Genomic DNA, 27,443 nt, shown 5'->3' on the forward strand with positions numbered 1-27,443 from the left:
GCTGAAGAAACCCCTGGTTTAAATTTTGACCAACGGTCTGGGGCTAAGTGGACCCTGTGGAGAATCTTCAACTGTAAAGCATGGGTCCTATTGCAAATTGATATCTTCCTTGCATTCTCCCAAATATCCTCCCATGCCTCTGAAGAAACTTCAACACCCAGCTCTCTTTCCCACATCTTGCAGAGTCGATCAGACTCATCTGAGGTGGCACCCCCAGATTGGTGATATAGAGTACTGACAGAGAGTGTGCTCTTAGCCCTTAGTACCCCTCTTTCTATGTCAGATTTGTAGGGATCAGTCAAAAGTGTGGTCCTTTTTTGAATAAAATCCCTAACTTGAAAAAAACGAAAGAGGTCTCTATTAGGTAACTCGTACTTCCGTACTAACTGATCGAAGGACATCATTACATCTCCCTCAAATAAATCACCCATGCAAGATATACCCCTAGCTGCCCAATGTTTAAATCCTGAATCTATCATACCTGGATGAAAACTCGGCATACCCACTAAAGGTGTAAACAAAGATGTTTTGCCAATATTATCTTCCTTCTGCCGAATTGCCCTCCATGCTTTAACAGTATTGATGACTATTGGGTTATGGCAATATTCCCTAACTGTCCTCACCTTGTCCAAAAACAGCAAACTGGTAAGGGGGCACTTTGCCTGAGAGACTTCGATATCTAGCCATATTGAAAGAGGGTCCCCACAAACCCAATCACTTACGTTGGTCAAAAGCAAGCTTAATTGGTAATTTTTAATGTCTGGAAGATCTACTCCCCCCAATCTGTGAGGCAACTGCAGTTTGGCTAATTTAATGAGGGGCCGTTTACGGTGCCAGATAAAGGAGCTGAACCAACTGTTCAGTCTCCTGAGTGTTTGTTTATTGAAAATCAGGGAGAGCATCCGTATAGGGTATAGCAAACGAGGGAGAATATTCATCTTAATAAGCGCTATCCGACCCAACCATGAGACTGGAAGTGCCTCCCATCTTTGGAGATCTTGTTTAATTTTTTCAAATAATTGAGTAAAATTGGCTTTGAACAGCCAATCCAGAACTGGAGTAATGAATATGCCCAAATGCGCACAACCCCCTGTGACCACCTAAATGGGAATCTATAGTCACTCTTAAGAGCCAACTCTTTCGTAAGACCACCCATAGACATAGCCTCTGATTTAGCAAAATTAATCTTATACCCTGAAAAAGTGCCAAACGCGTGAATACATTGTATCAGGCAAGGCACTGAAACTGCTGGATTTGTCAAGAAAATTAGAACATCATCTGCATACAGCGAGATCTTATGTAATTTTGACCCCACTTCTGAAGCTGATATATTGAGATCCCCACGAATGGCCTCTGCCAACGGTTCAATCACCAACGTAAAAAGTAACGGTGAAAGGGGACAGCCCTGCCGGCTGCCCCTAGAAATATTAAAATTGCTTGATTGTACCCCGTTGGTAATGACCACAGCGAGAGGTACACTGTGGAGAACCTTTACCCAGCTTATGAAAACTTCGCCCAGACCAAACCGGTCTAGAGTATAGAAAAGGTACGGCCACTCAACTCGGTCAAATGCCTTCTCTGCATCTAAAGAAATCACCAATCCCTGTACTGACTGCTGTTGGCATGCTTGAATTACGTTAAGCAGCCTCCTAACGTTATTGGAGGATCTGCAACCCTTTATGAAGCCCATCTGATCCTCTTTAATAATAGAAGGTAACACAGTCTCCAGCCTTAACGCAAGAGCCTTAGAGAGGATCTTAAAGTCCACATTTAAGAGCGAGATGGGCCTGTATGAAGCACAGTCTTCCGGATCCTTCCCTTTTTTAAGGATAAGTGAAATATTGGCCTCTCTCAGAGATGGTGGGAGACAAACATGACAGTATGAATCATTAAACATATTCAGCATCGGGCCTGACAGTATACTTATAAATTCCTTATAGAATTCACTGGGAAGTCCATCAGGACCGGGCGCCTTTCCACTCTGAAGCTGCCTCACAGCTTCCTGCACTTCTTGCTCTGATAATGGGGCATTGAGAAAGGACTGTTGTTCGGGAGTCACACCTGGGAGCTTCAGATCTCTAAAAATGGATTCCATTTTGGCCTGCCCCTCCTCACAATTCTCAGACTGATATAATTTAGAGTAGAACCTCTGGAACGCCACATTAATCTTTTTAGAATCACACGTTAAGTTCCCAGACTCTTCGCTAATCACTGTAATGGTTTGTAGGACACTTCTCTTTCTGGCAAGGTATGCTAAGTATTTGCCTGGCTTGTCACCATGCTCGTATAACCTTTGCTTTGCAAAAGCCAGCTCCTTCTTTGCCATCTGCGTGAGCATGGAATTTAGTGCAGACCGCAGTGCCGTAATCTTCTGTAGTTTGACCAACAAGGGTCTGTCAAAATAGGCCTTCTCGGCTGCCTTCAACCGTGCTTCAAGGAGACGTTGCTGCTCACCCTTCTGCCGCTTCCTACTGGTGGAATATGAAATAACTAACCCTCTGGCATAAGCTTTGGCAGTTTCCCAGAGAACAGATGAGCTATCAACCGAGCCTATGTTGATGTCTGGGAATACCTGAAATTCCCTAGAGAAATACACCACAAACTTGCTGTCCATGAGAATAAAGGGGTCCATTTGCCAGTACCTTGAATCCACTATAACATCCTTAATTTTAACCATGAGGTACACTGGAGCATGATCAGAAATGGCAATATTACCAATCGTACAGGATGCCACCAGATCCAGGGTTACCGCAGGGGTCAGAAAAAAAATCAATCCTCGTGTGACATCAGTGCGGATCGGATCTGTAGGGTGGAGACACCTCCAGACATCCACCAATCCGAAATCCCCACACAAACCCAATAACTGTTTAGTTTGTGCCGAGGGTATCGAGGGACCTTTAGGCAACCTGTCTACTGTGGGGTCCATGAGGCAGTTAAAATCTCCCCCTATAATGATGTGCCGAGACTTGAGATTTATCAGTTTAGAAAAAGCATCTACTAAGAATTTAAGAGGATGAGCTGGTGGACAATAAACATTTAAAATGCCATATTCTTCCCCATTTATCAAGGCTTTAAGAATTACAAACCTTCCATATGTGTCTTTAACACATTCCAACAATTTAAATGAGAGATTTTTCCTAACCAATATAGCCGCTTCCCTACGTCTGGTATTAAATGATGAAAAATAAACTCGGTCAAAGCCATTCTGCTGTAATTTCAGATGCTCCTTGTCATCCAAATGTGTCTCCTGTAACAAAGCAATATCCACTTTCTCCTTTCTAAGACTCAAGAGTACCTTCTTCCTCTTAATTGGTAAGTGACTTCCCTTGATACTCCAGGTACACCATTTAATCAAATCATTAGCCATAATCTTCTGCAATTACATTTAAATTCCAGAGAGGAGGAACCCGAACCACAAATTGCTGAGCCTTAGTGTCGCATGATCCACCAAATATAAAAACTACATAAACTAAAACCACTACATTTAACAAACATACAAAATTATTAAAAATAAAAAGCAACAAAAACCAGAAAACAAACCAACATACAAAGCGCCAATAGCAATGAGTGGGGGAACTCACCCCCTGCCCGGAGGGAGCAACTACCCGTCCCGAACTGCGCATAAATAGGCATCTAACCATCTCAACCACCTTCATCTCTCCCAGTTAGAGCCACATCGCAAGCAAAGCTAAAAAGAATAAACACCCCATAGAATATCAATATGAATAAAAAAAAATTCTTTTATATAAAAAAAGGGAATAAATACCCCACCCATCCTTTGGTATGTCCTAACTTAGAAATTTAAAATGCACATCTTAACCACTGTCAGACATAGTTTGAACCAAATTATTATCAATAGAGGAAAAAAAAGGGAAAAAACAAAGCTCCAACCAGATTTCCTCCATTTCTTTTGCAGAATGATAAACGCATACCCAAGCAACAATATTTATACATACTACAATTGTTTAACTTAGGTTAGTTTGTCCACAAAGTCTCTTTCCTTCTCCGATGTGTCAAAGAGATGCACGGATCCATCTAAGGTGATCTGAAGCACTGCCGGATATCTCAGGGAGTACTGAATCCCAAGCTCCTTCAATCTTCTCTTGACACCATCATGCGATTTTTGTTTCTAGATCACCGCCGCTGAAAAGTCTTGAAAACACATGATCTTAGACCCCTCGTAAATTAGGGCCTTTGGATCCTTCCCCTGGAGTCTGGAAGCCTCCATGACTCTCTCCTTATCCCAGTGATGACGAACTGCACCAGGAAAAGACGAGGGCATTGACCCAGACCCGACCTCCGTGCTGCGACCCGGTGAGCCCTCTCTATCGTCAATCCTCTCATGCCAATCTCCAAATCAAGGAATTTCGGAAGCCAATCTTCAACAAATTCCGCAGGCCACTCACCTTCCTTACCCTCGGGCAGACCGATGATCCAAATGTTTTTTCTCCTGCCGGTTTTCAAGATCATCCACTTGGTCACGCAAATTACGAACCTGCGTCTTCAGGGCTTGGATCTCTTCCTTGAATGAACTGGCATCAGCTTCCACCATTGTGACCCTGTGCTCCACCTCATCCGTCCTCTTCTCCAGGTCTCCCAGCTGCTGCTCATGCTTCTGCAGCATGAGAGAGACTGGAGCCAGCTTATCTTCAATCTGTTTCCCCAACATCTCGCGAGATTTCATGAGCTGGTTCACCAGGTCCTGGAGAGTAATCTGCTCTGAGGCTGCTGCAGGCTGAGCTGCAGGCCCAGCCTCAGATGCTCCTCCTCCATTTTTAGGCATTTCTGGACAGCTGAAAATACAGGTAAGTCAATTTTTAAATGTTTCCTGGGGCTCCACAATCTTTCCAACACCCCAAGAAATCCTGATGACCTGGGTTGGGTGGGTTAAAGGACTCTCCTGCTCCTGCTGCGATGCGAAGCTCTGCAGTTGATCTTCTCAGATCGCCGCCATCTAAGTTGCCCCTTACCACCCTTCTTAAACAGTGGCACCACGTTTGCCAACCTCCAGTCTTCCGGCACCTCACCTGTGACTATTGATGATACAAATATCTCAGCAAGAGGCCCAGCAATCACTTCTCTAGCTTCCCACAGAGTTCTCGGGTACACCTGATCAGTTCCTGGGGATTTATCCACATTTAACCGTTTCAAGACATCCAGCACTTCCTCCTCTGTAATCTGGACATTTTGCAAGATGTCACCATCTATTTCCCTACAGTCTATATCTTCCATGTCCTTTTCCACATTAAATACTGATGCAAAATATTAATTTAGTATCTCCCCCATTTTCTGAGGCTCCACGCAAAGGCCACCTTGCTGATCTTTGAGCGGCCCTATTCTCTCCCTAGTTACCCTTTTGTCCTTAATATATTTGTAAAAACCCTTTGGATTCTCCTTAATTCTATTTGCCAAAGCTATCTCATGTCCCCGTTTTGCCGTCCTGATTTCCCTCTTAAGTGTACTCCTACTTTCTTTATACTCTTCTAAGGATTCACTTGATCTATCCTGTCTGTACCTGACATATGCTTCCTTCTGTTTCTTAACTAAACCTTCAATTTCTTTAGTCATCCAGCATTCCCTATACCTACCAGGCTTCCCTTTCACCCTGACAGGAATATACTTTCTTGGATTTTTGTTATCTCATTTCTGAAGGCTTCCCATTTTCCAGCCATCCCTTTACCTGCGAATATCTGCCTCCAATCAGCTTTCAAAATTTCTTGCCTAATACCATCAAAATTGGCCTTTCTCCAATTTAGAATTTCAACTTTTAGATCTGGTCTATCCTTTTGGGAGAGATGTTCTGCTTCTTTTTTGAAATAATGCCAAGGAATCTTTTTTGCTACCTGACACACCAGACAGAACTTCTGTCAAACGCCCCATCTGAAAGCCATACCTCTGGCAATGCACAGGAGGGTTCAGGTTATATTCACCCTCAGTTCCTCTGAATTAAAGAAGGAGTGTTTTACAAGTCTACAATTAGCCTTCAGCTGAGATACCCCTAGTTTTTCACCTCTGTCTTAAGCTACAGCTTGGTGCAGGAAGTCAATAAGAGTTGCAAACTCTTGTCCAGAATCATTGAAGAAAGCATCAGCGCTGAATAAAGGATTTTATTGTAGAGAAACATGACTTCAATGTTTCTTTTCTTGGCTGTGCGCAACAGATTCTAAGCAACAGCCTGGGTCTAAATTTAACGCTCAAGATATATAGGGGTGGCAGGCTGAAAGTCCTCAAAATCTTTGGAAGGATTTACTGATGAGATTGACCAATCAGAGAGAAATAATCAGAACTGAATGAAACAGAGAGATATGTTGTGTTATATGTACAGTCAGAATGTCAGTGAGCCTTTAATAGATATGCTCATGATATCATCACTGTATGATAGCGTGTGATCTGGGGGGGGAAGAAGTCTCATAACTCTATTTTATCTGAGATACTTGAATCACAATACTCTACAGAAGCATGCTGCTCTGCTGCAATCTAATTGCTTAATATTAGCTCGGACACTCGTACCTAAGGAATATATTGTTTGCACATAATTGCTAACTGTTTTAAATATCTGGCAGATTCTTCAATGCCATGATATCCACAGCCAGTTCCTTGTTACGGGAGATAAAGTAAGCATCACTGCATCAAGTAAAGTGCCCTGCTGGTGGCAAAGTCACACCAGCTGCCCTCCAATCACTGGCTGGTCCTCTCTCATCTCTTGCTGCTGATAGGTTCACTGGTAAACCTCCCTTTCTCTACAATCCCATCCAGCCCCACTATCCTCTGTGCTCTTCAAATCTGGACTCTTGCACATCTCCTCTTTTAATCATTCCACCTTTAGTGGCCATCTTTTCAGCTGCTTATGCTCCAAGCTCTGGAACTCTCTTCCTCTCTCTTTCTTTCCTCCTTTAAAACAATAATCAAAAACTACTTCTTCGACCAAGTCTTTGGTTTTCTGCATGAATAACTCCTTATGTGTGCTCCTTGGTGTCAAGAGAAAGTGATGGATTTTCTTTTAAAAATCACATAGAGTGAGTAATACAATCAACTGGGGGTGCAGTGAACAATGGTGCAGTGGTAACTGGACTGATAATCCAGAGGCCCAGAGGTTCTGGGGATATAAATTCAAATCCAACAAGGCAGCTTCAATGAATTAAATCTGGAATTGAAAGCTTTCAGCATTTGTTGTAAAAGTCTATCTGTCCACTTCTACTCTTGATTTCAGATCCACAGAAATGCAGTCGGAACAAGGGTCACTGGAGAGATGCTGCCAGACCTGCTGAGTTTCTCCAGCAATTTCTGTCTTTGTTTCAGATTTCTAGCATCCACATTTTTGTCGACATAACTAATGAAATAGTCAAGAAAGCCACACCACTGAAGGGCAATTACAGGTGGGCAACAAAATGGTGGCCTTGCCAATGACGCCCACATTCCATGAAAGAAAACACTTGCAACAACTTGGGCTCCAAGGCCACTCACTGGAGAACTTTCGATGACCTTCACTCTCACATATGCTAAAGCTTCAGAAATTGGACATAAGTTACACAGTAGTGAAAAACAAAATAACCAATGGAAGATGAAAAAGCAAATAAGGATCAAATCAGGTCCAAACACACAAACAAAACTTGCAGTTCATTAAAGGTCAGGCACATACAAGAAAACATTTAACATTCTTATCCTCAACCTTGTAAAATTCTTACGTTGATTGGTCACAGAGCAGAAATGTGAACTGTGTTTTTCTTTCTTCACTGATTTGTGTGTGGGGGTGGGGATGTTATTGGCAAAGCCAGCATTTATTGTCCATTCTTAATTGGCTTCGAGGTCTCTAACATTCACAACATTTTACCTTTGAAATCAGATTGTGCTCCACACAATCCAGCATTTTATGATTAAAGAAGTTGTTAATTTGGTGCAAATGGTAAACCAGCTTGTACTGCAAGAACAGTAAACAACCAAAAAGCAATGAGACCAGAATAGACCAGCAATCAAACTGGACTAGGGAGAAATACGTCAATCACAGACTGGATATGGAGGTATTGATTTAGTAACATTAACAGGGACAAATTGTGTTGCTATGTTGGAAGAAAGCTAGAGAAATTTGCTAGGTGTTGATCCCCTGACTATGCTTTTATGGAGCCCAGAGTTCTTCAGGCTCCAGTGTGTTACTGCTAATTTCCTCTCACACATTTGTTTAAATTTGTCACTTTTTTCAAGATTCAACGATACTGAGGATGAGTAATGAAGCAAGTATTGCTTCCATGTGTTTAGATGGTATCAGGTGATTGAAACACAACTGATTTTTAAGTGACAAGAAGTCCAAAGCTTGAACTGCTTCTATTAACCCAATGATTCTTAAAGGTTTTGCATTGATGGACCTTTTTCAAATATGGTGAAAGGCGTGTGATTTATATACAATTATATAACTCTTTTGCAGAGCTTAGGTTTTAAACAAATGGGTTTTGGTCTCTTTTTGTGAAGGTCCTTAAAAATCTATCAGGTCTGTCTTTTAAGAACCATGATTTTAAACCAGTTTTGCCTCCTGAGTGTTAATCAAAGCTTCTTTATGCTGTAGGGATTCATAACTGTACAGACAATAAATATTAGGCCACTAGTGAAGCAGAATCTAGAATAAGCAATTTTTTGATAAAAATTTTAAAAGCTTTGGGCAGTTCCAAGTCAACTTGCGTCAGAAATAAGTATTGTCTCTTCTGGACAAGGAGATTGTTTGAAGCAATGAAGGAAATAAGTTACTTCAGTGAAACAGTATTGTTTGTGAAATTTTCAGACCATGAGTGTTTGAATAGAAATCTGTATTGGTTATTCAAAACTGAGGAAGTCTAAGATTACAATTACGTGAACTTTCAAGGGAAAAGGGCTTCACGTCACAGGATTGAAACTGAAAGGAAGCCATTAAGTTAAACCTACGTATTTCATAGGCGAGGAATATTACTCTGGACTTTAATTAACTATAAAGGACGGGGATTTCAGGAGTTGATGGCGCTTTTATTTATCATATTTTCTGAAATGAGTCGAACTGTGTTATATTTGGATAGCTTGCTTTAGTTTATTTCTGTAGTGATTGGAACCAGGTGGATCACGTTGAGTACAAGATCCTTGTTTGGGGTTGCTAACCTGGGCCAATCAGGAAAGCCCTGGCTGACCAATACAACCAGGAGATAACGGGACCATGTATATATTGGGGGTGGGCGTTTGCATTCCCTTTTTGATTTTCTTAAAACCTCCTTCTCTGCTTTTGGTTGCACTTCAGTCCCATGCTCCTGATCTTCGGGCACCCGGTACGGAGGAGGGGGGAGGGCAGGTCTGAAGACCTCCTCATGGGTCTGCTCCTGGGCCTGGCCAAACTGGCCATCAACAGGTCCAGGCAGTGGGCCGTGGAGGGGGTCGTTAGGGCCGACTGCCTGCCCCTCTTCCGCGGTTACGTTAGAGCCCGGGTGTCCTTGGAGAAGGAGCATGCGGTGTCGACCAACACCCTGGAGTTGTTCAGGGAGAGGTGGGCGCCGCAGCGAGTGGAGTACATTATTTCCCCCTCCAACTCTATTTTGACTTAGTCCGTACCTTCCCCTTCACTGTTTTGATCACACAGCATTGCCCTTTGATGTGAAGGGCAGTGTTTGTCACTGGTCCTCGGAAAAAAAATAAAAATAAAAAAAACAACCAGGAGATAACGGGACCATGTATATATTGGGGGTGGGCGTTTGCACTCCCTTTTTGATTTTCTTAAAAACCTCCTCCTCTGCTTTTGGTTGCACTTAAGTCCCACGCTCCTGATCTTCGGGCACCCTGTACGGAGGAGGGAGGGCAGGTCTGAAAACCACTTCGTGGGTCTGCTCCTGGGCCTGGCCAAACTGGCCATCAACAGGTCCAGGCAGCGGGCTGTGGGGGGCGTCGTTAGGGCCGACTGCCTGCCCCTCTTCCGCGGTTACGTTAGAGCCCGGGTGTCCTTGGAGAAGGAGCACACGGTGTCCACCAACAGCCTGGAGTTGTTCAGGGAGAGGTGGGCGCCACAGGGAGTGGAGTGCATTATTTCCCCCTCCAATTCTATTTTGATTTAGTCCCTACCCTCCCCTTCACTGTTTGATCACACAGCATTGCCCTTTGCTGTGAAGGGCACTGCTTGTCACTGGCCACTCGGGTGTTTCCTTCCTTCCTGGTGGTGGCAACTGAATAAAGATTCGTACATCTTGTGTCTCTCACTGTGTCTCACACCTGCACACACACACCATGGGTGCTGGGGAAAAAATAAGCACTACTGCAGTTAGGCGATAGTGTGGGGGTTAAAAAAAAGTGTAAGGGCACTCCTTAAAAAAAAATACAACCAGGAGATAACGGGACCATGTATATATTGGGTGTGGGCGTTTGCACTACCTTTTTGATTTTCTTAAAAACCTCCTCCTCTGCTTTTGGTTGCACTTCAGTCCCACACTCCTGACTTTCGGGCACCCGGTACGGAGGGGGAGGGCAGGTCTGAAGACCTCCTCATGGGTCTGCTCCTGGGCCTGGCCAAACTGGCCATAAGCAGGTCCAGGCAGCGGGCCGTGGAGGGGGTCGTTAGGGCCGACTGCCTGCCCCTCTTCCACGGTTATGTTGGAGCCCAGGTGTCTCTGGAGAAGGAGCACGTGGTGTCCACCAACTCCCTTGAGCTGTTCAGGGAGAGGTTTGGCACCCCAGGGAGTGGAGTGTATTATTTCCCCCCCCTCCACTTCTAATTTGATTTAATCCCTACCCTCCCCTTCACTGTTTGATCACACAGCATTGCCCTTTGATGTGAAGGGTACTGCTTGTCACTGGCCACTTGGGTGTTTCCTTCCTTCCTGGTGGTGGGAATTGAATAAAGATTTGTACACCTTGTGTCTCTCACTGTGTCTCACACCTGCACACACAGAATATGGGTGCTGGGGAAAAAATAAGCACTACCGCAGTTAGGTGGTAGTGTGGGGGTAGAAAAAAGAAGAGAGAAAAAAATATATAAACAGGAGATTAGAGTTTCCTTAGTTTAGGGCACTGACAAAATACAACCAGGAGATTGCGGGAACTCTCCCCCTTTCTCTCGGGGATCTGGATGGGAGGGTGCTGCACGCGACACTCCCCTGCAACTGCAGATTGTGGTGGTTCACGGACTCCTAGCCCAACTGCTTGTTCTGTGGTGCTGTGGAGTCCGTGGACCATGTGTATATTGGGGGTGGGCGCTTGCACTCCCTTTTTGATTTTCTTAAAAACCTTCTTCTCTGTTTTTGGTTACACTCACTCCCTCACTCCTGATCTTTGGGCACCTGTTGCGGAAGGGGGAGGGTAGGTCAGAGGATCTCCCTGTGGGTCTGCTCCTGGGCCTGGCCAGGCTGGCCATAAACAGGTCCAGGCAGAGGGCCATGGAGAGGGTTGTTATGGCCGATTCGAGAGCCTTTCCTGATGAAGGGCTTATGCCTGAAATGTCGACTCTCCTGCTCCTCAGATGCTGCCTGACCTGCTGTGCTTTTCCAGCACCACACTCTTGACTCTGATCTTCAGCATCTGCAGTCCTCACTTTCTCACAAATAGATATAGGGTGACTTGATGATGGGATTCGTGCCTCTGTGCAGTTATTTCAATTTCATTTTTATTTCTTTTGTGTGTAACCAGCATCTTGGAGGGCCAGGCTAATGAACATGGCAAAACTGGTCGTCAGAAGTGTATTTATTTTAATGCAAGGAGTATAATAAGTAAGGCAGTTGAGCTTAGAGCCTGGATTAGTACTTGGAACTACGAAGTTGTAACTATTACAGTAACATGGTTGAGATAAGAGACTGGTAGATTAATGTTTCAGGGTTTAGATGTTTCAGGTGTGAGAGGATGTGAAAACAGTGGAAGAGTTGCATTACTGATTAAAGAGAATGTGACTGGTGCAGTAAGAGAGGATAGCTTGGACAGTTCATCCAGCAAGGCCATTTGGGTAGAACACAGGAATAAAAAAGGTACAGTCACCGTGATGGGGTTCTACAGAGGCCTCCCAACAGCTAGTGGGAGGTAGAGGAACAGATATACGGGCACGTCATGGAAAGCTGAAAAGAAGTGGGTGATTTTATCTTCCCCAATATTGACTGGGACTCCCTTACTACCAGGGGCTTAGATGGAACAGAATTTGTTGGGTACATCCAGGAGGGCTTCTTGAAACAAAATAAAGATAGTTCAACCAGGGAAGAGGCCATATTAAACCTTGTACTGGGGAATGAGCCTGGCCAAGTGATCGAAATTTCAATGGGTGAGCATTTTGGGAACAGTGACCATAATTCTGTAAGTGTTAAGACTGTTTAGATTAGATTAGATTCCCTACAGTGTGGAAACAGGCCCTTCAGCCCAACAAGTCCACACTGACCCTCCGAAGAGCAACCCAACCAGACCCATTCCGCTACATTTACCCCTGACGAATGCACCTAACACTATGGGCAATTTAGCATGGCCAATTCACCTAACCTGCACATCTTTGGACTGTGGGAGGAAACTGGAGCACCCCGGAGGAAACCCACGCAGACACGGGGACTTTATGGAAACGGATAAGATTGGTCCTCGGGTGAAAGTGCTAAATTGAAGGAAGACTCATTTAACCAGGATTAGGCAGGAACTGGAGAAACTGGACCAATCTTATCCGTTTCCATAAAGTCCCCGTGTCTGCGTGGGTTTCCTCCGGGGTGCTCCAGTTTCCTCCCACAGTCCAAAGATGTGCAGGTTAGGTGAATTGGCCATGCTAAATTGCCCATAGTGTTAGGTGCATTCGTCAGGGGTAAATGTAGCGGAATGGGTCTGGTTGGGTTGCTCTTCGGAGGGTCAGTGTGGACTTGTTGGGCTGAAGGGCCTGTTTCCACACTGTAGGGAATCTAATCTAATCTAAACAGTCTTAACACTTACAGAATTATGGCTGTTTGAGGGTGTTCACATCTGACATGGAGTCTTGAAAAGCCAATTGATCAGAGTTCAGGACCAGCATGATGCTGTCAGAATGAAAGATGGCAAGATTCAGGAACCTTGGATGGCAAGAGATGTTGAACGTTTAGGCAAAAAGAAAAGGAAGGTATGGGAAACTAAAATCAAACAAGGCACTTGAGGAATGTAAAGGAAGCAGTAAAGAATTTTAACAAGGCATCAGGGCTAAAAGGAGCCATGAAATGTAGGATTACGCAGAACAAGCACCTGAAGACAGCAGGAAAAGTCTCCTGCTGCCAGTCAATAATGCGGTCATGACCAGGCCACCTCCTTATTATTTTGCAATCTCCTGGAAAGTCTCTACAGACCCCAGCCAGAGACCAGATGAGGATTACAGTTTTCTCCCATGAATGACATTAGTGAACCAGATGAGTTTTTCCAACAATCAATTCATGACCATCATTAGTCTCTTAATTCCAGATTCAAATTCCACCATCTGCCATGGCAGGATTCAAACCCAGGGCTCTGTGACATTTCCTGGATCTCTGGAACAACAGTCCAGTGATAATGCCACTGGGATGCTGCCTCCCCCTAAATGCATATGATGCCTAAGTTGGGGCAACATTGTGCTTGACAGGAATATATGGCCAGGACATATGAAAGAAAGAAGGACGTGCATTTATATAGCACCTGTTCATAATAGGCGAACACGGTGAATACATGAAACACAGCAACTAATTTATTCACAGCAAGCTCCAACAAACAGCAACGAGAGACAAAAATAGAAATTACTGGAAAAGCTCAACAGGTCTGTCAGCATCTGTGGAGAGAAATCAGAGTTAACGTTTCAGGTCAAGTGCCCTTTCCTCAGCAATGAGATCATGACTAGATAAATTTCTTTTAACTGTAGCTGGTTGAGAATAAAGTTTTGGCAGAGTATTCCACAGGCTCATCACTCTAGGAGAAGGAACTTCTTCTAATCTCATTCCTCAATGGCCTCTCCTGTATCCTTACACTGCAATCCCTGCTTCTGGACTCCCCGGTTTTATAGGTTTTCATGAGATCCTCCCTTATTCTACTGAACTTTATTGAATATAGTCCGAACTGATCTGAAGAGGGTTGGCAATGGATTTGCAGTATTAAAGCTGGACTATCAATCCAGAGAGGCAAAAGTGAGGACTGCAGATGCTGGGAACCAGAGTCTAGATTAGAGTGGTGCTGGAAAAGCACAGCAGGTCAGGCAGCATCCGAGGAGCAGGAAAATCAACGTTTCGGGCAAAAGCTTTTAATCAGGAACAGAAGCAGGAAGCCTCCAGAGTGGAAAGATAAATGGGAGGGTGGGGGTGGGGTGGGGGTGGGGGCTGGGGAGAAGGTAGCAAAGAGTACAATAGGTGAATGGGGATGGGGATGGAGGTGATAGGTCAGAGGGGAGGGTGGAGCGAATAGGTGGGAAGGATGGTTGGCAGGTTGGACAGGTCATGAGGTCAGTGCTGAGCTGGAAGGTTGGAACTGGGGTAAGGTGGGGGGAGGGGAAAAGAGAAACTGGTGAAGTCCACATTGATGCCTTGGGGTTGAAGTGTTACAAACCGACCGACTCCCACAGCTACCTGGATTACACCCTACCTCCTGCAAAAATGCCATCCTGTATTCCCAATTCCTCCGCCTCCATCGTACCTGCTCCCAGGAGGACCAGTTCCACCACAGAACACACCAGATGGCCTCCTTCTTTAGAGATCGCAATTTCCCTTCCCACATATTTGAAGATGCCCTCCAATGCTTCTCATCCACATCCCGCACCTCTGCCCTCAGACCCCATCCCTCCCACCGCAACAAGGACTGAACGCCCCTGGTGCTCACCTTCCACCCTACCAACCTCTGCATTAACCGCATCATCTGCCGACATTTCCGCCACCTCCAAACGGACCCCACCACCAGGGATATATTTCCCTCCCCACCCCTTTCCGCTTTCCACAAAGTCCATTCCCCCTGTGACTACCTGGTCAGGTCCACACCCCCCAACAACCCACTCTCCCGTCCTGGCACCCTCCCCTGCCACTGCAGGAATTGCAAAACCTGCGCCCACACCTCCTTCCTCACCTCCATCCAAGGTCCCAAAGGAGCCTTCCACTTTCTTCAAAGTTTCACCTGCACATCCACCAATGTCATTTATTGTATCCGTTGCTCCCAATGCTGTCTCCTCAACACTGGGGAGACTGGACGCCTCCTAGCAGAGCGCTTTAGGGAACATCTCTGGGACACCCGCACCGATCAACCACACCGCCCTGAGGCCCAACATTTCAACTCCCCCTCCCACTCTGCCGAGGACATGCAGGTCCTGGGCCTCCTTCACCGTCGTTCCCTCACCACCCGATGCCTGGAGGAAGAACGCTTCATCTTCTACCTCGGAACACTTCAACCCCATGGCATCAATGTGAACTTCACCAGTTTCCTCATTTCCCCTCCCCCCACTTTATCCCAGTTCCAACCTTCCGGCTCAGCACTGTCCTCATGACCTGTCCTACCTGTCAATCTCCCTTCTCACCTATCCATTCCATCCTCCTCTCTGACCTATCACCTCCATCCCCACCCCCATTCACCTACTGTACTCTTTGCTACCTTCCTCCACCCTCCTTTCTGACCTATCACCTCCATCCCCACCCCCATTCACCTATTGTATTCTTTGCTACCTTCTCCCCAGCTTCCCCCCAACGCCCTCCCATTTATCTCTCCACTCTGGAGGCTTCCTGCCTCTATTCCTGGTGAAGGGTTTTTGCCCGAAACGTCGATTTTCCTGCTTCTCGGATGCTGCCTGACCTGCTGTGCTTTTCCAGCTCCACTCTGATCTAAACTATCAACCCAGAGACCCAGGTAATGGTCTGGGAGCCCAGGTTGGAATCCCATCATGGCAGATGGTGCAATTTGAATTCAATATATATCTAGAATTAAAAGTCTCTTGTTTTAAAAACTCCTCTAGTTTCCTTTAGGCAAAGAAACCACCAGCCTTACCCGGTCTGACCTACATGTGACTTCAAATCCACAGCCATGTGGGTAATTAGGGATGGGCTATAAATGCTGGCCCAGTCAGTGATGCCCTCAACTCATGAGTACATAAAAGAAAGGCTCTCTCTCAAGTCAGTCCTGCCATCCCCAGGAATCAGTTTGGTAAACTTTGGTGTGCTGCTTCTATCGTCAGAACATCCTCCCTCAGATAAGGTTGAATGGTTTGCTCCTGTTCTCATGTTCATGTCAAACACTTACCTCTAGTGGACAGGAGCTGTAGAGGCAAGAGATAGTGCAAGGTGGGGAATTTCAGGCATTCTTAGTTGCTCACCTTGACACAGCAGTAGATGGTGGAAACGAACAGTACACTGGCCAGGACCAAAAGGCAGGACAGGTAAAAACCGAGCATTAACATAGAGCTGCGAGCAGAGGGTGAGGGAGTGGGGGAAGAAAAGAAAGATATATATGTATATATTTATACATTAGGTTCCAAAATCATTCACACGATGCAGACATCACAGGCTGTGCCATTATAAAGTTAAAAATCACACAACACTAGGTTAAAGTCAAACAGGTTTAATTGGAAGCACACTAGCTTTCGGAGCGACGGTCCTTCATCAGGTGATGAAGGAGTGACACTCCGAAAGCTAGTGTGCTTCCAATTAAACCTGTTGGACTTTAACCTGGTGTTGTGTGATTTTGAACTTTGTACACCCCAGTCCAACACCGGCATCTCCAATTCAAGTAAGTTCAACACATTTCATTCATTGAGACTAAATGAGAAATTTCCTTCAAGTAAAGGCAATGAAGCAGACTTACTGGGGCACTATGGTTATCTGAATACAGCAGATGAAGACGAAGACAAGACAGGAACAGGCTACATAGGCTCCAAATCGGTCATCCACCTCCTTTGAGTACTGCAATAAAGAAGACAATGATAATCAGTTGGATATACACTCATAGAAAACTACAGAGCAGCAGAAGGCCCCTTGGTCAACTGCGACTGCGCTGACTCTTGGAAAGAGTAGTCAAGCTAAGATATCCCTCACCCCATGGTTTTGTTTCATAGCCCTGCAAATTCCACATTTTCCAATATCTGTTGGTTACATTGTTATATTGTTCATAAAGAAATAGGATCCAACTATTGTGAGAATGTACGTCCTGGAGACCACACTTCGCCGCTGCACTGTAGTCATGTCCTGGTCAGATAGCGATATGTAACTATACTCTCAATGAAGTTCCAGCATTTTGGTTGTGATTACTTGTAGCTAAAATGAACCACAAGACATAGCCATGCTTAGCTCCCTTTTAAAACTGTTTATTGATCTGCTTCGAGAAAGTGAGGTCTGCAGATGCTGGAGATCAGAGCTGAAAATGTGTTGCTGGAAAAGCGCAGCAGGTCAGGCAGCATCCAAGGAGCAGGAGAATCGTGTTTCGGGCATGAGCCCTTCTTCAGGAACCCTGCTCCTTGGATGCTGCCTGACCTGCTGCGCTTTTCCAGCAACACATTTTCAGTATTGATCTGCTTCAACTAGCTTTCAAATTTGAGAACTTTCCAGATCACAACTCACTGGGTGAAAATAGTTCTCCTCATCTCCACTCGAGATCCTTCATTAATGATTTTAAATTTATAAACCTACTCACCAGTTTAGATTCCCTACAGTGAGGAAACAGGCCCTTCAGCCCAACAAGTCCATACTGACCCTCCGAAGAGTAACCACCCAGACCCATTCCCCTCTGATTAATGCACCTAACACTATGGGCAATTTAGCATGTCCAATTCACCTGACCTGCACGTCTTTGGACTGCGGGAGGAAACCGGAGCACCCGGAGGAAACCCACGCAGACACGGGGAGAATGTACAAACTCCACACAGTCAGTTGCCCGAGGCTGGAATCGAACCTGGGACCCTGGTGCTGTGAGACCAGTGTTAACCACTGAGCCACTGTGCTGCCCTGTTAGAATAGTTTGCTTTTCCTCCAGTAAGACCTATTAAAGAACAAGGACAGCAGATACATGGAACACAACCACTTACAAGTACTGCACCATCCTGACTTGGAATTATATTACCATTTCTTCAGTGTCACCAGGTCAGAATCCTGAAACTCTCTCCAATAATAGCATTATGGGCGTACTTACAACAAATGGACTTCAGCAGTTCAAGAATGCAACTCATCATCACTTTCTCAAAAGCAACTGGTGATGGGTAATAATTATTGGCCAATCCAGTAATGCCCACACTGCATAAAAGAACAAAAACAAATTATCTTGAAAAACACGAGCAAGTGACCATTTAATATTCACTGTTCCAGGGAGTGCAGAAATTTTTCCAAAATGTTCTAATTTCTCCTCAGAGCTGAAGTCCATCATCCCAAATGATCTTAGTCTTTGCTACTGTCCAAACTCATACCTAGTCCCCTACCTGCCCTGTGCCCATTGACGACCTTTGACATCTGGTCAAGCAATAACTTCATTCCAAAATTCTCATCATTGTTTTCAAATTCCTCCATGGTCTCTCCACTGCCAATCTCTAGTACCCACAGTCTTCTGTGAGATCTTCAATCATTGTATTCTGAATTTCATTGCTGTACCAGTGGTGGTTATGCCTTCAGATTCCTCAGCCCAAGGGTTGGAATTCCCTCCCTACACTCTCCATCAAGCTGTTTTGGCCTTCCTCCATTATGACGCTCCTTGAAACCTACCCCTTTGACTGATCACCTGACCTAATATCTTCTTATGTGGCTCAATGTCATATTTCATTTGGCAATGTGAAGCATCCTGGTATGTATTAAGGTGTTATGTAAACATTGATTGTTGTTGTTATTAGATGAGAAGCCAGTTTTGGTACCAAGAGAAAGCTCACTCTGTGCCCCTGCCAAAATTTACAGGGTCAAGGGTCTCTAACCAGTGTCTGAATGGCAGCTGTCTGCCTTATTGGATACTCAGGAGACCAATTCCAGATGAAACATTCAAGGGACAGTTTGGTTGTGGTGGCAAATCTGGAAGAACCGAAGAGGGGTGGGGAGAGAGTTGGTGCTGCCAGGGAGGAGATACAGTCATAGTGATAGAGATGTATAGCACAGAAACAGACCCTTCGGTCCAACTCGTCCATGCTGACCAGATATTTGTCTGGTCGGCATGGATTTGTCCTTCCTGATCTACAACATGTCTCAGCAGATGGATTAGATAATATCTAAAATACTGGAACTGGAGGAGTCTTATTATGCAGCAGGGTGGTCCTATTATTAACCAGGAGGCCTGGCTTCGAGTCCTACCTGCTCCAGAGCTGTTTCACAACATTGCTGAACTGGTTGGTTATACAACGCTGGCAATGATTAGCCAGCCCATGGAAAGAGGAGAAATGAGTTAATGTTTCTTAGTTTTTACAAAAAGTCAACCATCTGTTTCTCTATCCACAGATGCTGCCTGGCCCACTGAATGTTTCCAGCATTTTCTGTTTCTCAGTCAAAGGTAAGTGACCACAAATGTGTGCTGGTACAATCGACAGTTACATTGCAAAGCCTTTTGGGAATCGCTCTGTAGTCACCTGTGGAAATTTTTAACAAAATTGCTATGTGGTCACCATTATATATGCCGGCATTTATTGCAGAGAGGGCAGTTAAGAATAAACCACATTGCTGTTGGTCTGGAGTCACGTGTTTCCTTCCCAAAAGGACATTAATGAACCAGGTAAATGACAATTGCCAGTAGTTACATGGTTACACTTAGGGCCCACTGTTATTCCAGAATTATTTTCTTGAATTCAAACTTTGCCATTGGCCATGGTAGGACTGAAACCCGTGTCCCCAGAACATTAACCTTGGGTTCTGGATTACTGGTCCAGTGACATTCACTGCACCACCACCATCTCCATTAAAGTTTGCGGAGGTTAGTGCTATGAAAATTTGTGCCACATGTGTAGTTCATACTACATCTACATCATCTTGGACTGTGTCAGATGATCGAATTAGCTTGTTTCTGGAATGATTTTATTGTGGTTTGACCATAGTTTGAACAGAATGGGTCTGTCCTCTCTAAAATTTTAAAGACTGAGTTATAACTCTCAGTGAGTTATAAAGACTTTGTAGTGGGTTTGATAGATTAGATGCTGACATCCCCAGGCCAGTAACTCTAGAAATAGGGGTCAGATCCATGTATGACTGCAGTGAAGAAAAATTTTGTCACTCTAACAGTGGTGGATTTTTCGAAGTCTCTATCCGCAAAGGTGCTGGTGCTCAGTTGCTGAGTATATTCAAGAAGGAGACTGAGAAACTTTACATGCACCAAGGGCATCAAGAGAGAGGACATGAAGGTGGAGTTGTGGTTGATCACCCCTTATTGAAATGGCGAAGCAGTCCTACAGGACCATTTATTCCTGCCAGGATTTACCTTCTTCTCTAGCTCAGGTTTTCTGAACGTCAGTAGGAATTTCCGCACGTGCTCAGAACGTAGGCGATCAATGCTTCTTGCATCGATGGCTCGCCCAAGGAATTCATCCACTTCATCCTCAGGGTTCATGTTCTCTTGAGTGTTTCTGCTGAAGGAAGGAAGTCAAAAAGCAATTAGCAAACAATTCATTTCAAGTGTAAGTTAGCTCTTTCATCAGTAAAATATTTTAAAGATCGATCCCTTTCCTTAAACCTCTTTTGCTCTATATGCTGCCTGATTCCCCTGCGCTGGCACACCAATGTTGGCGAACTATTGACCTTGATCTGTCAACAGTTGTTCTTCTGTTGAGTGCACCATTCCTAAAAGGGTAATAACCAACATGCTAAGTATAAGGCATTATTCTCGACTTCTCTCATCCCTGAATCTGAAAAGATTAAAACAGTCTGTTTGTAACTTTGGCATCACACAAAACAAGCTTCTAACATCCTAGTTGTGCTGTCACTGAGACTCCCTGTTCCTAAACCTCTCTAAAATCACCTGACTCCATCCCTGTGTAAGCTTATCAGCTGCTGAAATCCTCATCCATGCCTCAGTTACCTCTAGATTTCAAAGCAATCCTGTTTGGTCCTCTATATTCTACTCTCTGCAAATATAATATCCTGGATGTAGGTTTGTTCACCAGAACCACCTGAACCTCAACCTGAGCTACAAATCTTCTCAAAACACGCTTCTCAAAACGCTGAACTTGTTGCAAGTCCTGCTCCACTAATACCCTGACTATTGTTTGTTGATCTGTAGTGACTCCTAGTTAACTGATACCTTGATTTTAACATTTTCATCCTTGACATCAGATCTCTTCATCACCTCGCCATTCCTCATTTCTAAATTGACCTTTGAGGTCAGGATAACAGCAAAGCACTACAGATGCCGAAAATTTGAATTAAAAACAGAATGTCGGAGAAATTCAGCAAGTCTGGCAGCATCAGTGGAGAAAGAAAACAGAGTTAATGTGACATTTTTTTCAGAATTAAATTGCAACGTGGTTGCCTCTTAACGGCCCTCCAAAACAACTTTGCAAGCCAGTCAATTGAACTGAAATATTAAGAAGTCTCAAAATGTAAAAAGTTGAACTGGACGGTTCACCAGGCATCAAGCTAGGCATTGGAAAAGGCAATTGCAAACACAGCTCTACTGACTCTGCAAAGTCCTTCTTACTGATGTCTGGGGGCTAGTGCCAAAGTTCAGAGAGCTAACTCACAGACAAATGTTTTGCTGGAATAGCGCAGCAGGTCAGGCAGCATCAAAGGAGCAGGAGAATCGACGTTTCGGGCATAAGCCCTTCTTCAGTCATTCCTGAAGAAGGGCTTATTCCCGAAACGTCGATTCTCCTGCTCCTTTGATGCTGCCTGACCTGCTGTACTTTTCCAGAAACACATTTTTCAGCTCTGATCCCCAGCATCTGCAGTCCTCACTTTCTCCTAACTCACAGACAAGTCAACGATAGCCCCTGACACAATCATACTCGTGAAACTGTGTCTTACAGGTAACGTCTCAAAGACACCAGCATTATGCTCTCTGGGCATGTTCTGTCTCACTGGCAGAATGTTGCAGCATTCACATCAATATTCAGCCAGAAGCGCTGAATAGATGATTCATCTTGGCCTCTTCCAGAGATGCCCAGCATCACAGGTGCCAGTCTTTAGCCAATTCGATTCATTCTATGTGATAGAAAAGAAATGGTTGAAGGCACTGGATATTGCAAAGGCTATGGCCTCTGCCAATGTTCCAGCAATAGCATTAAAGATGGGTGCTCCAGAACTTGCCGCACCCTTAACCAAGCTGTTCCAGCTGCAAAACTGGCATCTACCCAACAATGTGGAAAATTGCCCAGGTATGTCCTGTACAGAAAGAGCAGGAAAAATCCAACTCAGCTAATTACCACCCCATTAGTCTACCCTCAATCATTTGATCGAGACCCGGGGCGGCATGGTGGCTCAGTGGTTAGCACTGCTGCCTCACAGCACCAGGGTCCCTGGTTCGATTCCAGCCTCGAGCGACTATCTGTGTGGAGTTTGCACATTCTCCCCGTGTCTGCGTGGATTTCCTCTGGGTGCTCCGGTTTCCTCCCACAGTCCAAAAATGTGCAGGTCAGGTGAATTGGCCATGGTAAATTGCCCATAGTGTTAGGTGCATTAGTCAGAGGGAAATGGGTTTGGATGGGTTACTCTTTGGAGGGTTGGTGTGGACTGGTTGGGCTGAAGGGCCTGTTTCCACACTGTAGGTAATCTAATCTAATAAGTAAAGTGATGGGAGGTGTCATCAACAGTGCTGTCAAGCAGTACCAGCTCAGCAATAACACTGTTCAGTGACTCCCAGCTTGGGTTCCATCTGGGTCACTCAGCTCACTTCAGCCTTGGTTTAAACATGGGCACAGAGCTGAATTCCAGAGGTGAGGTGAAAGTGATTGACCTTGACATCAATGCCTCATTAGACCATGTGTGACATCAATGAGCCCTAGCAAAACTGAAGTCAATGGGAATCAGGGGGAAAACACTCCACTGGTTGGAGTCATCACCTGCTACACTGGAAAATGGACGTCAGCCATCTCAGTTCCAAGACATCTCCACAGGAGTTCCTGAGGGTAGTGTCCTCAGCCCAACCATCTTCACCTGCTTCATCAATGACTGTCTTCCTCTATCAAAGGTTAGAAGTGGTGATGATCACTGGTGACTGCACAATGTTCAGCACCATTCAAGACTGCTCAGATACTCAAGCAACCCAGCCCACATATAGCAAGGCCTGGAAAATATCTAGGTTTGGCTTGAAAAGTGGCAAGTAAAATTTGAGGTGCAGTGACTATCTCAAGAGCAACCAGGGGCAGGCCCAGCCAGCGATGCCCATATTTCCTGAATGAATAAAAAAAAATCGCTCCAACATTAGTTGCCTTGCCTTCAATTGCTTGGGCCCAAGGAATTCCCTTTCTATACTTGAACTTATTGTTCCTCCCTTATGACACTCTTTAATACAAAATTTATTCAATTAAACCTGACCTAATAGCTGCTCATGTCTGGTTTGATACTGTTTCGGTAAGCAGAACACTTTGCACAATATTGGCCATTTTCTACCAGTCCTTGAGGTACAGGCTGAGAGGTCAGGAGAGAGCGTGTAAAATTGTGAGGGCAAATGGACATTTCCTAATCAATCTGTTTAGCAACGTTCTTATACACTTTTGAAGCAGGTGGACCTGAATGCAGACTCTCCCAGCTCAGAGGCAGGGATAGTACCACTGAACTGCAACAACCCTGGTGTGGAGCACTGGGGAAGGTGGAGGATGACCTTCCTACACAGTGTGCCATATATGTGGCCAATCAAGGTTCTCGCCGCACAGTGAGACAGCCTGCTAAGCCCTCTGAAGGGATGTGGCACTCCAATTCAGCAGGAGGGCTGACCTCACGGTAATAGCCAACCCCATTGTGGCAACAGTGCTGCCTGCCTTCAGAAACCCATTTCCCTGCCAAACTTTGGGGCCTGACTCATCAAAAAACACTTACCAAGTTGGGATGGTGTTTGGCCAGCAGTTACCGATGACTGTCCTTATGCTAAATAGCAGTGGAAACAAATACATTTATACATCTTTATATATTGAATAGCAGAAATGCACTCCTGGAGAGGTGAACTGAGAGTTAGGAAACTGGACGGATTTCGGAAATAGCTGGGAGCTTAACCAGGGAGAATGTAGAATAGGTATTCAGGCTGAAGGAGACCAAATGAACAGCAGGATATTCTTCATCTAAACAGATCCTGTGTTCTATTAAATGTGTCTATAAGTGTTTTGGAAAGTCGGTCTGCTATTCTTACTTGGCCTATATGGGCTTCAATCCTACACTGTCATAGTTGACTCTTAACTGTCCTGTGAATTAGCCAAGAAAGTCACTGAATCTTGTCAAACACCAACTGAACACTCTGTCTCCATGGCCAAGACCTCTCAGGACAGCTGGTGATGGATAGGAAATGGTGGACTTTTCAGTGTCAGCCTCATTCCAAGAATGAGTAAAAGTAAAAAAGCAAACCTATCTACACTGCATTTATAACCTTCCTTTATTACTGTCTCCCCCACTCTTTAGTTCTGGTCAGTCTAATGAAGAGACTTCACCAATGTCACCAAGATAGGTAGGAAAGTAAATTGTCAAGCGGATGTAAAGAGCTCTAGATATGTTAAGTGAGTGAGCAAAACTTTGCCACATAGAGTAAACGTGGGAAAATGTGAACTGGTTTACTCTGGCAATAAGAATAAGGGTGGTATGTTTTTAAATTGCATGAGATTGCAGAACTTGGCAGATTTGGATACCTTGGTACATGAATCACAGAAAGTTAGCATGCAGTAAATGTTGGGATTTACTGGCAGCAGAATTGAGTATAAAGGACGGCATCAGAAAATCATTATGGTGCAGAAGGCGACCAATTAGCCCATCATGCCGGCACTATCTCTGTTATCTAATGTCAATCTCCTGCCTTTTTCCATACCGATGTGAAGTACCCATTAAGGACCTCATCCACTTGGTTCCATGCATAAATTTCCTCCTTTGTCCTTGAGTGGAATTACCCTTTCCTTAGCTACCCTCTTGTTCTTAACTTACATGCACAATGTCTTGAGATTCTTTTTAGTCTTTTTGCCAAGGACATTTTGTGGCCCCTTTAAGCTCTCCGAATTCCTTGTTGAAGTTCTTTCTTGCTTTCTTTATATTCCACAAAGGCCTAAACCTTGAATATGCTTCCTTTTCCTTTTTGACTAATCTTTCAATATCACTCATCATCCTGGGTTCCCAAACCTTGTTATCTTTATCTTTCATTCTGACAGGAACATATTGGTTCCCAACCTCTGATCAAGTGGCCTTTAAAGGATTCCTACATGTCTGAAGTATATTCATCCTTAAACAGTCACCCCCCAATCTAATTTTCCAGTTCCTCCCTAATACAGTTGTAATCAGTCTTCCCACAACTTAGCACTTTAATCTGAGGATCATCCATATCCTTATCCATAACTATCTTAAAACTTACAGAATTGTGATCTCCGTTCCCTAAATGCTCCCCCACAGAAACATCCTTTATATTCCTTAAGGGTCTTCTCGGATTTCAGTTTCTTAAACCCAAAATATGCTTCTTTTTCTTTATGGCTAAACTTTCAATAACTCTTGTCATCCAGAGTTCTTGAATCTTGCCATCTTTATCAGTTCAAAAAAATTCCACTCGACAGACTCCTGACATGAAGATTCCAAGTCAGAATAGATTTTCAATCAGCAAGGGTCAAGGGTTACAGGGCAGGCAGGAAAGTGGAGTTGAGAGCCACAATCAGATCAACTATGACGTTAGTGAATTGCTGAGCAGGCTTGAGGGGCCAAATAGGTTATTATGGTTCCTAATTCCTCTGTGTCTTGTATGTTCTTTCTTTCCCAGTTCTGATGATGAATCTTGGGCTGAAATATCTATCCCACAGGATTCTGACGGATGTGCTGTGCAGTTCCAATACATTCCGTTTTTGTTGGAGAGTTTCAAAGGGTTTAATTGTCAAATTTTTCATCTGCATCCAGGTCTTGGTCTGGTAATTCTCAGCATATCGCTGCCTGGCAGGAACTTGTTTTGACAGCACCTCTGAACCCACAACCTCCACCACACAGCAGGACAAGAGCAGCAGATACATGGGAACACCACCACCTACAATTGCCTCTCCAAAACACTCACCATCCTGATGTGGAGACATATCGCCATTCTTTCACTGTTGCTGGGTCAAAATCCTGGAACTCCCTCCCTAAAAGCATTGTAGAGCTGCCGACAGCATATGGATTGCAATGGTTCAAGAAAGCATCTCATCATCACCTTCTGAAGGGCAATTTGGGATGGGCAATAAATACTGGCCAGTCAGCAACACCTATGTTGCACACATGAATGTAAAAAAAGTCACACACTATTCTAACTTGGGAGCTACACTGGAGTTCCTTCATCGCTGCTGATTCAAATCCCGTGATTCCCAACAAATTGCTACCTTCACCATAGGGACTGCAGCAGTTCAAGAAGGTCACTCACCATCATTTTCTTGAGGGCAGGATATTGGTTATCTTAGTTGGCTGGATGGCTGGTGAACAATGTCGATAGTGTGGGTTTAATTCCTATACCAACTGAGGTCGCTATGAAGGATCCATAATTCTTATCCTCACTGCTCACTTAAGGTGTTGTGACCCTTAAACCATGAGTTATCTCTCTCTGAGGCAGCAGTCCTTTGGGACAATGGTGACTTTACTTTTATCCTTGAGAGCAAGAGAAAGCTGCCATGTTAGTCCTCGTTCAGAGAATAATTCGGTAAAAATAATTATCTGTGGGATTTAACTTGGTTTTGAAGTTTATGGGATGAGAGTGTGCCAGCTCATATTGAACTTGCAGAGCGAATAAGGACAGTGTAAAGTACAAAGTAGATTATGTGGTGTGCTTACAGAATGGAAATGAAAGGTGACAGGATATTAGATTATGTATTTAGGTTTCTTTATTATTCAATTTGGGAATTTGAGAATTACACAGTACAAGTAAAAGAACTATAAGACTATAAGACAAAGGAGCAGATTTAGACCATTCAAATCCATTTGAATATATAACCTTCTGGCACAGAAGCAAGATTGTCATGGTTGGCAAAAGGAAATGCATAACGAGACAAATAAAGAGTATGTGCTTGACCCTCTCATACCTTGGGACAGTTCAGTGGACATGCATGTGAACAAATAATTTGGCATTCCATTATACCACTGAGAAAGGCAACAGATACGGCAAAATGAATATGGCTAAGACCTCTTATCAGGTAGTTAATCAGGTGAGGCTTCACCCTTACAATCTAAGCCTTTAAGAATGTTTTTCATAAGGAGTGGAAATCACTGGCTGGGCCAGTATTTATTGCCAATGTCTATTGCCTTTAGTGAAGAGCTATCTTTTTGAACTGCTGCAGTCCATGTGCTGTGGGTAGACCCATGTCCTTAGGTTGGGATTTCAGGAATTTGACCCATTTATGGCGATATATTTCAAGTCAGGATAGTGATTGGGGTGGAGGAGAACTTGCATTTCATATCTTTGCAATGTATTTTCTGCCCTTGTCCTTCTAGATGGAAGTGGTC

General features: G+C 44.4%; 1 protein-coding gene across 2 annotated transcripts in view; it reads right to left on the reverse strand.

Annotated features, from left to right (window-relative positions):
* adcy5 (adenylate cyclase 5) overlaps positions 1–27,443 on the reverse strand; it is a 424,142-nt gene that overhangs the window by 62,092 nt on the left and 334,607 nt on the right. For both annotated transcript variants that reach the window (XM_087989343.1, XM_043694258.2), the window contains 3 exons: positions 20,290–20,437; positions 16,720–16,817; positions 16,232–16,319 (listed from right to left, as the gene is read on the reverse strand). In XM_087989343.1, coding sequence (XP_087845469.1) covers positions 16,232–16,319; positions 16,720–16,817; positions 20,290–20,437 — 334 coding nt within the window. The remainder of the gene's footprint in view (positions 1–16,231; positions 16,320–16,719; positions 16,818–20,289; positions 20,438–27,443) is intronic.

The sequence above is a fragment of the Chiloscyllium plagiosum genome, unplaced genomic scaffold (genome assembly GCF_037043375.1).
Source record: "Chiloscyllium plagiosum isolate Xiang-an unplaced genomic scaffold, Cpla_swu_hap1 HiC_scaffold_7, whole genome shotgun sequence".
NCBI lineage: Eukaryota > Metazoa > Chordata > Chondrichthyes > Orectolobiformes > Hemiscylliidae > Chiloscyllium > Chiloscyllium plagiosum.